Below are 15,548 nucleotides of genomic sequence, written 5' to 3' on the forward strand. Positions count from 1 at the left end.
GATATTAATCTCAAAACCTGCATAGAACCTATAGAACAATAACATTTAAAATCTCTCTACTGTATGTTTGAAGTATTGTGATGGAACATGATAATAATATCTCTGAAATTATGTTCACATCACATAATCATAAAATTCAATAAATTAAATATTTAAAAAAATGTATCTGTTGGATATTGAGAAGCATCACAGATAATAGTGATGTAATTGCAATGAGCCAGGATCAGCAATGGTCTAAAAAAAGTCTTAACCAATCTGTAAAAAGCTCTTGATGGTTTACTGGTATAACGAATGTGGTCCTCATTCTGATCCACAACCCAAAAATATGACTGAATCAATAACTCTGACTGAGGCTATTTGTACTCATGGAGCAGCCAGGGAAAGAGGGAGTGGAGGCTCTTGCAGTCGATAACTGGAATGTAACACAGAGCAGCAGTGATAGGTGGTTAGCTTGAAAAACACTCCATCTTGCCCAGTGCCAGCACTCTCTACAGAATGCTAGCAAATTTTAAATATAACTCTATCTTTTACAGTACGTACATTTGAATCAGCATTGTGTAAACGTGGGCTATTACAGGGTCTCAAGGGTTTCAGGACCGGTAGCAGCACACTTATTTGGAGAAAGGAGTGGGGTTTTTTTGGGTGGGGGGGGAGGGTAGTTGTTAGTGTTGTTTGAGTGTTTGAGGGGGGTCTTCAAGAAATGTTCCTAAGTTATATTCTGTTTAGTGTTTTTATGGGAATTTTTTCTCTCCACAGTGTGGATGTGTCACCCTTTTATGGTATGTTGTATACAATTGGATGTAAACATGAGGAAAGATGGAGAGGGTAAATACAGTAAATTGCACAACACAGGAAAATAAGGAATCTGTCACCCTTTTGCCAGATCTCCTGACTGGGTAAATCGTACTTCCAATTACAGCTGGGATCAGCTGCAATAAATAGCTGCATCACGGAAGGAATACACTTTATGTGCAAACAGGTAGTAAGTGCCCAGTCAAGCAAAGGAGTGACTCATGCATGATGAGGTCATCCTGCCAACTGAAATTCTCCTTCCCTGGGCCCTGCAATAGCCAATCATGCACCATTGTGCTGGGTTGCCAGTGACAGGTGCAGCTGGCACAGTCACTAACAGCCTTACAGTGTATGTGCAGCACTTTCACATGTTGTTGAATTTTTCCACAACACAATGCTGAATGAACCCAAAGCACTGGCATAGACCAAGCTATAATATAACTTATGACAGAAATAAATCAATTCAGAAAAATCATTAATATGTTGAATTAATGTGCCGTGCATTCAAATGGGTTCAAAATCCATTCTGGCAGCTTGAATGTTGTGCTAAATGGCGTTTGAAACTAATATTTCAATTTATATACATTTTCATAATCCATATTTACCCTTCCTCTTCCTTTGCCATAACCCCTTTTCTTAATCACAGCATGTGTTAATTAACACTCGCCAATCAATTTCACATTTAGAAATCGTGACTATTTATGGAGAGTCAGTCGTTCACACTTCTAGCGTGCTGAGGAATATATTATGTTGTTTAGGATGATCATGGCACAGGAAAATACCTTGATACTTTCCACACTGTAGCCATTGTAGGGCACTACACAGTCTGACACAGCAACTCAGAGGGTTTCTGTTCATCACCATGCAAAATAACCTTTTTGCACTGACCTCATATATCATATGCTGATGAATGCAAACCTAGCCACATTTTATGAAAAATAATTCCATTTGAGACAACTGTGCATGAACAGATTAGATTAAGCAAAACTCCATAAAAACTCCAATATTGTGCACCAATATTTCAAAATTTCCTTATCAGGGAACAGGTATATCTCTGCAGCCTACAATAAATATGCCACGTTACACCCAACTGTTTTTGTTGATCTCAGTGGTTCATTTGTAATGAGTTTCATCCTTTGCGGCTTAACAGCTTGTAATCACTTTTTATCAGTTCCCCGTTTCAAAATTCATCACAACACCATGTGCATTACATTAACTTGCAGCAGAAATCCAAATGAAAATGCCAGCCTGAGATTTTAAAAAATACAGTGCCCTCCGGAATTGTTGGCAGCCTTGGTGAAAATGAGCAAATGTCACAGTCAATGAGAAAAATCTAACCTTCATTTGAGGAAAGATTTTTCACAGAAAAAAATTCTTTATCAAAAAAAAAAAAATGTATTACAATTATTGGCACACCAAGAAATTCTAATAGAAGTATGTTGCCATTTATATCTTTATTTTATTTTTATAAATTCATAGTCAGCTTTGTTTTTTCTTTTGGAACTCTTAAATGGTCATACTTGACTCCCTTTTTCAGTGGGGTATAAATATGAGGTAACATACAACTCCTTCTGTTATCCATCAACATGGGGAAGGTCAGAGAACACACAAATGAAATGAAACAAAATTTTATTGGCCTTCATAAATCAGGAAATGACTATAAAAACACAAAATGCCTGAAATTCTCCACTATTAGGGAAATAATTAAGAAGTTTAAAACAACTGGAGCTGTGATGAACTAGCCTGGAAGAGGACGCAAGTAAATTTAGCATGAACACAGTGACAAGGGAAAAGTTAAGAGCTAAAAAGTTTTTTTTTTTTTAAATCTCCAAAGATCACTGTTGAAAAGTTGGTTGCATCCAGGGGTCAGACACCACCTCCATGCCAACAAGTTACTTGGAATGCTTGCCCATTTAAAGCCTCTACTCTCATCAAGCTACAAATGTAAGAAAAAGAAATGCCAGATAGTTTTTATCACCTTAATCACAAGATAGGTTTTTTATCACCTTAAAAATGTATCAAAAAATAAAAGGTGTTGTATTAAAACAGACTTGATGAAACTGGTGCATGCTTTCATTACCAGTAGATCGGACTACCGCAACAGCCTCTTCTCACCTCTTCCCAAAAAAGCTGTGATGACTCCAGCTCATTCTGAATGCTGCAGCCAGAATTCTGTCTGGGACTGGGAAAATAGATCACATTACACCTGTCCGAAGATCACTGCACTCGCTTCCTGTAGCCTCAAGAATTGATTCAAAGATTTTACTTCTTGCTTATAAAGCACTGAATAGCCTGCCTGTATATTTCTAACCTGCTTGTGGGTTTTGAACCAACCAGGTCCCCGAGGTCATCTGGCACAGGCATTTTAGTCATTCCCAGGGTAAAATCTAGACCTGGTGAAGCTGCTTTCGGTTATTATGCACCCACATTCTGGACTACTTTAGACTGGCTCCAACTCATCCCGTTTGTAAGAGTGGGCTCAAATATTTCCTCTTTTCCGTGGCCTTTGACTAATTTCATATATATTTTATGTATTTTTCCCTTTTCTTTTTCTCTTTATTTTATAAATGTATATATGCAAATGTGTTTGCTTTCCTATGCATATTTTATGCATCTTTTTAACTTTTCTTTTTTCTTTATTTTATATATGTATATATGCAAATGTGCATTTTGTATAAAGTACATTGGAATTCCTTGTGTATGAAATGTGCTATATAAACCTGAACTTCAAAGCCATTGGAAATTTGACTGGAACCAGATCCTATGGTCAGATGAGACAGAAATAGAGCTTTTTGGCCACAAACAACAAAGGTGAGTTTGGGATAACAAGAGGAATATATGGTGGTGGACATGTGATGCTACAGGTCTGTTTAGCATCCAAAGTCCCTAGGAAACTTATTAGGATACATAGACATCATGTCAAGTTTGGCTGTCTCTGCCAGGAGGATAAAGCTGGTTCATGGATCTTCCAGCTGGGCAATAATCCAAAGCATTCCTTCAAATCCACAATAAAGAGTAAATAGACATAGAATCAAGCTTTTGCAACGACCATCCCAGTCACCTCACCTAAACCCTTTAAAAACCTGTGAGTTCAACTGAAGAGGAGTATTCACAAGTGAAAGCCAAGAACTCTCTGGAGACATTCTGCATGCAGGAAGGGTCTAAAATCCCTCGCTATGTGTTCTCCCACCTCACAAAACACTACGGGAGAAGTGCTAATAATAGCGACATACATCTTTTCCATAAAAAATTATTCTGCCTTAAGAAAAAAAATTTCTCTGAGCAATGACGTCACAATATGATCATATAATTCTCAAATTTCTGACCACAGAAAATATTTGTTAAACAATAAAGTGAATTTTATCCAGCATTTTCATTTTGGGTGCCAATAATTATAGAGAGCACTGTCTTTTATAGCTTGATTCTCTGCATGTGGTTCTTTAAAATTGCAACTGTATACTCAATAGATTTAAGAGCCATCTTCACAGAGACAGCAAAACAACATTAAAGGATAGGCCTACTTCATCTTAATTAAACAACAAGCCCAGTATAAATGCATAGCAGTGTTTTTAACCACTGGCAACACCCCACAGCAATAATGAAATACATTCCAAAAGTAATTCTGATCATCATCAAACTCATACAGCTGATGAATTAAAACATCTATCAGAGCATATTTTAATCATACAAAGCAATAGATCAAAGTATTGCACCTGCACTCATATGCAGAACCAATGCGTGTTATCGCCAACACTGTAAGAGACCGAGTTGTGCAGTCAGTCAAATTTTTCATGCTGCATATCTTTGCTCTCTGTGCAAGCCATAACCAGCTTGCCTTTGTATGGCCCAGGTGCTGACTCTTGAAAAATATCAGAAAATTATAACAAATTAACAACTAATACTGATTCACAGTGTCAGTGAAATGGACCTATTAGTAATAAAGGTGGTCCTATATCAGAAGCCTGATTAACATACATGTACCTGTAGGAACTGAGGGGTGTGGGTGGGTATGGGCTCAAGCTAGGGCAGTGGAGGGGTTGGATATTTATGCAACTGTACCCCTCCTATACAGTTGAGCTCTGGAAAGGGGGTGAATGACAGCATTGCCATTGTTCCTGAAAAAAGAAACTGAACCCGCATAGGTGGATGCCACATGAAATGAACACTCATATAAAACTGGACAAAGGTATATGCTGAGAAATGTAATGGTGCAGCCCTGGATTAAGACACTGCACCTTTCATTCACAAAGAGGGATCGGGGTGGTTTAAGGAGCAGCAGTGGGGTCTTAAACATTTCCAGGGAACAGTTACAGGTCTGTAACAGAAGCCATGTCATACCCAGGGCTGTTTAGCCAATTACACGCTTTACTGCTTGCTATCGGCTGGCTTTAGTAGAAGGGGAGATTTTGATGGAGCCACTGGAATGAAAAAAAAAGGAATCGCATTCCCACAGAGGGAAGAGTGCCATAAATTGTGTCAACCTGGGATCTAATCTTTCTATACCCCCCTGCCCCTCCCACCTGACACACACACACACCCACACCCACACAGATCCACTTCCCCTCCTCCAGATGCACATCTTCTGGCTTTGGATCCACAGCATATTCCCTGCACAATGCATGAACCACCACCAATAGATCGGCAGCGTGATGGATGGGAGGATCAATTCAATAAATCCCCAAAGCAATAGGAAATGTACTGCGATGATTAGCAAGATTCTAACGATCATGGGGAAGGGGGGTGGGGGTAGGGGCTGGAGGTTGCAATTATCAGCAATCTCAGTGTACTTTACACTGTATTTTCCTTGTGCATCATGGAGAGGACATTAAAGATCAATATTCATTAATGGGAATGCACGGTCTTCAGGAGCACGATACAGCTGACAGAGGGCAGCTGCTCTCGGAGTGCCAGTACGCAAAAAGGTTATTTTTTAACTGTTTTCTTTATTTTTCTACCTTTTTATTTTTCTCCCCACAACGGGAGAAAACAAGGAACAGTGTAGGAGCACTGCAACTGAAGCATCTGCACTTTTTCAAACCACTTACCACTACACCCTACAGGCCACACAATACTACAGGAAAGAAAAAGCACTAAACAGGAGTTCTCTCCCTCAAGACAGCTGTTAACCTGTGGGTGCCTGATACACGAAGAAATAATATAGTGGGGAGATGTTCAAATTTAAGTCACCCAACAGCTGGAGGGGTAAAGCAAACAACATCCTGTCTCTGCAGACTATCAGTTGGCTGCTGGCATGACTAAAGCATGAGCTTGTAACAATAGCTTGAAGTAGAATATATGTAGCGCAACACAAGACCACCCAGGGGCTGGTTACACCATTTGCTGTGTTATAAGCAGAGGGAGCTCCTGTCACCCTTCCTGTCACCACAAGTGTAAGCAACTATAGTGTAGCAGTGGTGGTGAGACTGTGAAATGTTTTCTGACAGGCCAATGGAGGCTTCCACGGTTGTACTGGGCTGAGAGATCAGAAGCGGCAGCAGTATGTTATTGTGGGGATTCCAGACATTTGACAAACAGAATATTTGTTCTAATCTTGCACTTCCCGACACAAAGGGACAGTAATGGCAACATTCCTCTCGACCAACAGCAATAAAAAAATTCACCCACCCCAGGTCTACAACAACAACAGATCACAAAATTATCTGTTAACAAGAAAGGTCTCATGTTAAGCATTTGTAAGTAAGTGCAGGGTTGATCTGGCCAAGACCAATATATCCAAGAAAACAAATGTAAATGGGACAACAGGAGCGTGAAGGTTGTTAATTGCATTCGGAACAACTGCTTACTATAAGTCTGTCCGAGAGAGAGCTAGAGTACCCACGCAGGGAATTGGATTGCTAGGAAAGTGAAACAAGAGCAGCGGGAGCAAGAGGCGGGAGATATACTGTCTGCAGAGACGTTATTAGTGCAAAGAGCAGCGGGGTGGCGAGCAGACCGTGGCGGCGGTGAACCCAAGCATGACTAGAGCACTGCTGGGGGAGCGCATGCCCCCCCCCTCCCCAGTACATCAGGTCAACACCCAAGTCCCGAGCGACTTACTGCATACAGCTTACCATCTCACTTCTGTATAAGCCTGCAGCCCTTTCTGAATTGCTCGATTTCTCAATGCAACGGTGGCTGTTCCTCAAACAGAGCTTTGAACAGCTCCCGGTAAGAGTTTTGAACTGCCCGTGGTGAGGACCATGGCCTAAACATCTTGCTACTTTTACAAACATTTATTCAAACATCTTCAAATTGAAGAGGAGCTGGGCCTCTGGAGTAGAGTATCTAGATAAGGATCTTATGCTTAATGCAGTGATGTGCCCACTGCCTGAAAATGAATCTTGGCTGTTCCTGTGTCAAACGTGACCAGGAGCCATGTGGAGCAATGCATAATTGGCCATGGTGCCAGTGAGACGGAGGGCTTCAGTTGATAGGGCCTCCCTCCCCTTATTGCTCAGCAGTGGCCTACTGGTTAATCAGACATCTGCATCAGCTGCATCGGTTTAACAGTCCTCTGGAGAGGGGTGCAAGATAAAAGCATCCTGATAATAGTCAGTGAACAGTAGAGGGGCATGGAGGTGTTACACTGATGGAAATGACAGTGTGTCTGATCTTATCCCTGCAGATGGATACATCTCATTAATGCTGAAGATGCTGCGGGAGAGGCTGCAATAATCACCCAGCTCATGATTACGTCCCTCGCATCTAATTCACCGATGGGGAAAAATATGACTTCACAGATGCATTCATTTCCTTTGCTGCATCCACACAGACAAGGCAACTATGCAGATCTCTATAAGAGATACAGTACTCCTGCTCTCAATAACTGAGACTGCGTTCTATTTCGCGCCAAGAATCCAGTAGCAAGACGGTGAAACCCTGCACTGTCTCACTGGATTTGAAAAAACTTGCCAAGACGTTGCCCAGAAGTATGTGTGCCCTTAAATGGATTAAATCATTTTAACTGTGGCTGTCTCTCTAAGACAGGAGGCCTCCAAAGGTTCTACTTTGTGTAGATGAATGAAGATTTAGAAACAAGCCAGACATGACAGACAACAGAACTGAATAAATCATTTATGCTGCACTAAAAGTCGAAATAACACAGATTATGCACACAGATCAATAACATCAGATAAGTTATTACAAACAAAATTATTACTTTCACCAGAAAATAAAACTTGTGATACAACTACTGTATACAGAAATATTCTTAGTATAAATAAAATATTTTTCACTGTGTAATAGACTTTAAAAGAGCACATTTTATCCTTGTTTGAGTCATATCAACTCCATATGAAATAATTGCACATTCTGCCATGTTTTCCCTCCTTTTCTTGACAACGACTGGTCATTTAAAGTTTTCATATACATGCAACAGGACATAAATTATTGAGACAGAAAAGCAAACTAAGCAGCAGAATTCACAACATCGAGATGTTTTATGGCTTTATCACACTGCAAGTGACGTAAAGTTTGCATCAACCGCTAACAAAATGATAGTAAATTCCTCACAAAAATAATGAAAGGCAAATGATGAGAAATGAGAAATATGATACCATGTGGTTCCAAGGACAAAAAAGACAACTCAAACAACAAAGATCTACCATCTGAAATTAAAGTGCATTTTTCCCTTTCCTTTTTTCTTTTGAAAAACATGGACGCAGGAGACACTTTTTAGATTTTTCTTTTTTCATTTCAAGAGCTGCAGCAACACGCACACTGGAGAAAGAGAAGCAGGACTCACCGAAGTATCTCTTTCCGCGTGAAGAAAGTGCAGTCCTGCAAAAAAAGAAAACAAGCATATTTGACTGCAGCTTGCTGGTTAGAGCTACTCAGGACAGTAGATATCCATTCAATAATCCTGCAGTGTACACTGAATCACAAATTTAACTGTAAGTTAGCTTTTCTGCTTCCATACAATACACAATACTGGGAGTTTGCCAGTTGCTAGATGTTAAGTAAAATGTTTTGTAAGAAAGGAAGCTTTACTTGGATTACTTAAATGGCTGAGAGAGATGAAGGGTGTGGATGAGGCCTTGAGCTAGGCCCAAGAACAGGCCACCATGTGAGTTCATCTGTAGCAGTCACCCGTATCCTATGGAGTTTGCCAGTTAGTCTCATTCAGTGCATATAATTTCATTTTTGCTAAGTTCAATGTTACTTCTCAAATTCATGCTCAGTCAGTCCGAGATCCCTTTGACTCAGTAGTTGATTGTAGGGCTGTGCAGACCAGCTGTTTGATCTGTGTCTTGGAGACAATGTTAATTAGTGAATTAGTCATTGAGAGCAGTATTGTTCTTTTGTCCAATCAGGGTGTCACGACACCCTTCCTGTTCAGATTAAAAGCGGCAGGAAACTGAATGTCTATATTCATTACTGATCCTACCATCTCATGCTAAGCTCCCCATATCAGCAGCTGCTTTTAGCAAGCAACTCTACTAGTCCTTAAGGACTTTCATTTTAGATTTTCTTTGCTTTAGTTGTCAAACCAATGGATGAGTAGTAGTATGTGTACTGGAAAGCCTAACTCTTTTCATTGTTATTTTTAAGCATACCTTTGTTGGGTCACTTAGCCATGGTACTGTCTATACAGCACATCTTGTCTAAATTTTTACCCTTCTCTCATCTGCAGTTCCTTTCGACATTTTCTGTTGAATGGAGAAGTGATTTAATTATTTAAAAGGAAAAAAAGTACAAAAACTTTTGTTTCCTTCTAAACTAAGAGCCATTTGTTCAATTCAGCCATTTTTTATGTGGTTGGACCTGGCACTCAGACTCATTCCTAATCATATGTGGTTTGGGAAAATGGTATTCCCATAGACTCATGTCATTTTTGCTTCCATTTTGGATTCATCAATTATTTATTCAAATGTTCTCTTCAAATCATCATGTTTGCATCAGTTGACAACTGTTTTATTTCTATTACTTTGGCCTTGGCCTTGTTGGTCTATTGGCTTAAAAATGTTTTTATTTGATTGTGTAGTACAAAGCACTGTCAAAGGAATGTTATTCATATGGGAGCTATATTGAATGAAGGTTGATTTATTGTATAGATCTTTTATAAGTCATCTGACCATCCCTTAGTGTATCAGATCAGGCAGATGATGTACCTTCTGTCATCACAGCCAGTCTGGGGAACACTGTAAATCATCCAGTCACTACACGCCCACACACACACATACTAGCCACCAGGCCAATCTGAGTGATATGAACCCATCCAGTAACTGTGCTTCCGCAGATAGTTAAACAGGAGTCTGGGCTGGATCTTGTATTTCTGGAAGGTCCCACTGCTGCTGGAGAGGAAGTTCTGATTCTGACCTGACCCCTGCATAAATAGTCATAATAGGTGAGCAAAGCAGCACATCTTCAGTTTCAGCAATGGCAAGCAGAATTTTCAAAATTAATATCTGGCAGGGGCAGCCAGGTGAATTATTCCGCTCAGACAAAGTGTTCCTGTAGCACAGGTGCAGATACACCGCAAGCCCTGGTATCACCCTGGAAGAGAAGGTATCAGTTAATGGGATTGCTCTTGTCTCAGTGAACACCAGTGACTGGCTAACTGGATGTCTACATGAGTCCTTCTACATGAGCTGCGCATGAAGAATACTCTTCAGGTGCAGTAAATGCATTACTCTCCCAAATTGACAGAGGCTGTTGCTGCGATTAGACGAACCCACAAATACAATTAGACATTCCACATTGGGGGTAAAGCTGGTAACCAAAAATAAAATCAGTTCAGCAAATAGCTGGTCCTTCCTCTTCCTGGCAGATTCACAAGATACTTTTACTGCAGTGGACTGAGTCGCACTGGTCACCGCAGTGTCACCCCGAGTTCGGATTTCTGTGGAGTGAAGATGAAGGCATGCTCTGGTGTCTCCGCCTGCCACTTGCTACAGGAAAGGGGAGAAGGCGGGGGGCAGGGGAGGTCAGCCGGGGCCACATCCACAGAACTGAGGTGAGGTGAGGGGTGCACACTGCTCCCCAGGGGTAAATGCAAAGCCCATCCTGCCAAGCAGAAGCCCCCAAACTGCCTCCACCATTCCTGATGTATACTGCCTTCTCTGGTACAAGGTGACAGAGAAATGTCCAAGCATACCACATAATTGGCATTACTATTCACCCATTTGTCAGATGCCCATATCTACAGTGACTTACAGATGTGACCTTGCTTTAGAATTTATGGTCATTGGCTATTATGCCCTGTAAATTGCTGCGTTTCATTGCTGAAATATTTGGACATGCTTGTGAGTGTGTGTGAGGAAGTGAGTGAGCGAGTGAATGGGTGAGAACCTGCCAGCACAGGGATCTCAGCTAAGACTTATTGTTCAACAAAGTGCATTTCATCCTTTAAATTACCACCCCGCGAAGGAAAAAATGTGAGGCATGCTTCCTTTGTGAAGTTTCAGTAACTCATATTTTGAAAAATATCCAAAGTGCCAAACTTGTCAAGGAAACAAGTTTAATACAGAGCCGAGTGACAGGAGATGACGGATGACTGTCTGAGAATGCACATCCTTGTTTTTTTCCATGCTTAGATTTATGTGCTATAGCCTCTGATGGGCAATACACATTAATGAAAAATTCTAAGACTGCTGTCTCAGGAAAAAATTCTCAACAACTGTCCAAGTAACTCAGGCAACTTGAATTTTGCAATGTGTGTCTTCAGGAAAATATGCCATATAGCAATGACCAAAGGCATCTGCTGTGTGATGCAGTGCTGGTTGTATATTTTACATTCACACTGATACAGTGAATAAAGCTGTTTCCTCGCCCCACATCTTCACTGTATTTGATCACATGCAAGTGACAACCAAGCATTGTGCACAAACCACTGACTCCCTTCCACAGTTCATTCATGCTTTAAGCGCCATGGCTGTGCAGTAAAACCTTGCTGCGGGCCAAAATGTTCACGCTCCACTAGCCCGGCCCAGGTCTGGCTTTGATTAGGGAGCATTCATAATGTGCAATTCACAAATGGGATTCTGTTCACTATCCAGGTATGCCAGGGACTGGCAGTTTTCTATCCCATATATGTGTAGTCTGTGGGATCTCTGCCACAAGGATATGTGTGCAGTAAAGCTATAGCCATGGATGGCTGCAGGCCACACTGTCTCTTACGTTAAATGAGCTCATTTCAACAATGTTGTTTAGGCAGTGCCTCAGGTTTAAAGCGAAGATGTGTGTAATGCATATGAAAATCCACTCCACTATCATGTTCTGTACATTATTTCTCTAGTGTTTTTGTTACTGAGCAAATTACGTGTCTGCTTATGGTATATATCTCAAGCTATCAAAAAGCAGGTACCTCAAAAATATCATGTGTCGAACTGTGACACTGACCTGTTGCGCAGATTTTCTGAGAGTTCTTAAGTTCTTTAGTCTGAACACTTTTCAGTAAAATGCACCATCAAGTACAAAAACAAATGGTTTGTTAATTGCCATTATCATGATGGATATTACACTTTCACTGTCATCTGTAGACAAATATAAAGCATGTCTCATTGCAAACTGTCAATATTATTAGTCTGCTTTCACTTAACATTTTATGTCATTCAAATGCGCATTGAGCAATTTTAACTTCTGTTGTGATTTACTAAAAAGTGCAATTTTACAGCATTTTGGAATGGTGCCATCAACAATTAGCCATCATTTTGGGGTTACATTGACCACGAGCTGGCTGTGTAGTATTGTACTGCAGTCAAAGATGAAACTGCAATGAGACTGAATATTGAATATAACTCACTCAAGACCATGCATTATTTTGACCAGCATTGCCTCTAAAAAAGGATGAAAATTGCAGATTTCTGCAATATTAATGAAAGAACCATTCAGAAACCTGACTAAAACAAGTCAATGGTAGCATTAATATTCCAGCCTGAAAGTGAGAGTGAATGCAGATCCCTGCAACACTGCATCGGGCCACTGACACCGAAAGAAATTGACATTTACTCAGTGTTTACAGAGGTAAAAAGCATGGCTGGGTTAATTGATCTTGCGAGTCACTGAATGTTCTTTGTCTTTAATTATTCAAAATGCACATCCCTAATCTAAAACAACATAAGACTGCCCCAGGTAAACAAAGAACCTCTGGTCATTTCATCTAAAGAGGGTAACGTTTCAAGACATGCTATCAGACCTGCTTAGCGTAAATTATTAAGTTTCTCCAAATGCCTGTAAAAGCCTGTGCTGACGAAGACAGCTCCTCATCAGTGTGTAAGTGGAGTGAGAGCTGTTAAAGAGAATGAGAGAGAGGCTCTCTCCACACTTAAGGCAGTTAACATCCCTGAGACCACCAGCATGACATCAATCATAACCAGCCTTCCAGTTAACAGAAAACACTAACAGATATTACCTGTATTCATGTATGCCATGATTGTGCTGAGTGCTGCACAAAATAGTACAAGAAATCCATCTGCATGTGGGTTTGAGATACCTTCAGTTAAACAGAAATCACTGAGACACTCTGCCTCTGCCACATCAGACACTGCTGTAGGTGGTGAGGTTTATGCTAATAGAGGTAAAATGATCCTAAAGTCAATTTAGGTCATGCAAACTGATAAGGTTTCCTATATGCTGAGAAGAATACATGCTTCTCACTCAGCTGGAAAAGTGCAACCTTTCCATTTGAGGGCAGACAATCTGAATGTTGATAATTTCCTAATGAATGTCCTAACAACAGAGCTCAAACTACCATTGCCATCTGGTGCTACATGATACCTTTCAGCAAAGTCATTTACACATTACAGTATGTAATGTAGTTTTGCAGTTTTATGAGGAAAAATCTGTAGGTCCACATTGAAATTCAAAAAGATTTTGTTGACCAATCAATTATGATGGAAAATTGTCTTTGGCATTTTAGCCAAATTAAATGAAAGGGCCAATATCATACATTACAATTAAAAAACTAAACAGAAAATGGCAAAGTCAATATCAAATTAACACAAATGTTAAAATGGAATCTTTTTGCTTAAATACATATTGCAGAGGGAAAAATAGCTTGCTACACAGTCGAATGTCCAGTGTTAATTCAACTCTAACAAAGTACATATGAGTACAATAGGTTTTACTTTATATTAAACAGTTTTACCGTTTTTAACATAAAATAACAAAATAACAGTTTTACCTTCTGGTAAAACCTGCAAATTGTGCTGTATGTAACAAACCTGTTCATTGTTGTCAGTCAGGGCACACTATGCTTGCAACTTTAATAAGTCAGCATGTGCACATTTTCCTTTGCATTTAATCTCTCTCAATCTCTGTCTCAGTTTACCTCTCTCTCTCTCTCTCTCTCTCTCTCTCACACACACACACACACACACAGTGTAGCACTCAAACAAAAAAGTGCTGCAATTCTTAGAGCTGCAGATGTTTAGTGCAACTGAGAAATCAAGCAGAAATACCTTAATCTTGTGGCTACAGGTACCTTACATACCCCAGCCAATAGAAACAACAGATGCTATTTCCATGCAGAAGGCCAAAGGAAGATTGTCCTTTCCAGCTGTCAGGCTATTCATCCAACTCTCTCAGTCATCCAATAATGTCTCAGACCACATCTATCAGAAAAGGCCCACCAGGAATAACACCCACTCTGTGTTATTTTTTTATTTTGCTATCTTTGACAGGAAACAGGAAGAATTAAAGAGATGTGTAGCCAGGCCCTATTGATCTGGACAGCATCATACAAACAAATTAAACGGTGACTCATGCAGTAAGCCAAAGACTAGTAGAAGCAGGACCACCACCCTATCAGAAAATCATATGTGAATGGTAGAGAAGAGAGCACACAATCATAATTGGGTTTCATGGGTGACCCATAGAAAATATTTCATTTCACTTGGTTTTTGGATAAAACGAGGCCTACTTACAAATGGTGACAAATTGCAGCTCATAGTAGATCATTACATATATTTGGAAGGTCAATATTATGGACTGGAATCTTAGACATTCCTATATCACTAGAAATCAAAAGCAATTGGATGTAAAATACAGTTCATGTACTGTAAGAGAAAACTGGTAGTTTTTCTTTGCCTTTTAGTCTTATTGTATTCAATAAATTATATGGTTTTTATTTAACAAATAATACAGCCAAACTGTAACTGGATAACGGAGGTTAAAACTGATTCTTCCAAATCGCCTAAAGCGAAGATGACATTCAAAGTTCACCTGAACGTAATGATGTTTTTAGCACTGTAAGTGAAAATGGCCTCCTTCCATATTGTATACACTTTTTGAATTTAAAAAAAATAACCATTTATTTTTGCAAACGTGAGTCTATGTGTTGCACTAACGTATCGAACATGATTTTGATACTTTAAAAATTGTGAAGCGTTACATTTGTATACCCTATCTCCTGCCTCTAATTCCTGACGACAAAAAACCTCAAATCTTGACAAGTGATCATATTTCGAAATGCATAATCACCGAAACAAAACTGTAACGCCGTCAGTAAATCCTGCAAATATGTTGTAATAAGGGTATAATTCAGAAGCGCGTGTAACACTAAATAAATATGCTTGGAGAGTTCTTGGTTGATCATGAAAGCCCACTTGACAAACATGATGAATCCAATTGGATCCGTGTTTCCGCGTCACATAACGATTTATTTCAGTCGAGTAAAACAATAAATTTAACTGGATTAATAACAGCCCTCAGCCATAATGTAAAATTTCTTGATAATTTCTGTCCGTCGGACGTCCAAACGGGCAATCCATATGATTCTATAGTATTGCAAAATAACAAGATTCAATGAAAAGGGC

At 39.8% G+C, this 15,548-nt stretch overlaps 1 protein-coding gene across 2 annotated transcripts in view; it reads right to left on the reverse strand.

Moving 5' to 3' along the window:
* Positions 1–15,548, reverse strand: part of cib2 (calcium and integrin binding family member 2) — a 37,745-nt gene that overhangs the window by 21,549 nt on the left and 648 nt on the right. The window contains exons 1-2 of one of the 2 annotated variants that reach the window (XM_035395179.1): positions 8,791–9,525; positions 8,537–8,571 (exon numbers count right to left, since the gene is read on the reverse strand). Coding sequence is in view for 1 of the 2 variants with exons in the window: in XM_035395177.1 (XP_035251068.1) it covers positions 8,537–8,571 (35 nt within the window). In the remaining variant the exon portion in view is untranslated. Of the gene's footprint in view, positions 1–8,536; positions 8,572–8,790; positions 9,526–15,548 lie in introns of those variants that run through there. The other variant, XM_035395177.1, reaches the window with a different exon arrangement.

This window comes from Anguilla anguilla, chromosome 16, assembly GCF_013347855.1.
Source record: "Anguilla anguilla isolate fAngAng1 chromosome 16, fAngAng1.pri, whole genome shotgun sequence".
Classification (NCBI taxonomy): Eukaryota; Metazoa; Chordata; class Actinopteri; order Anguilliformes; family Anguillidae; genus Anguilla; species Anguilla anguilla.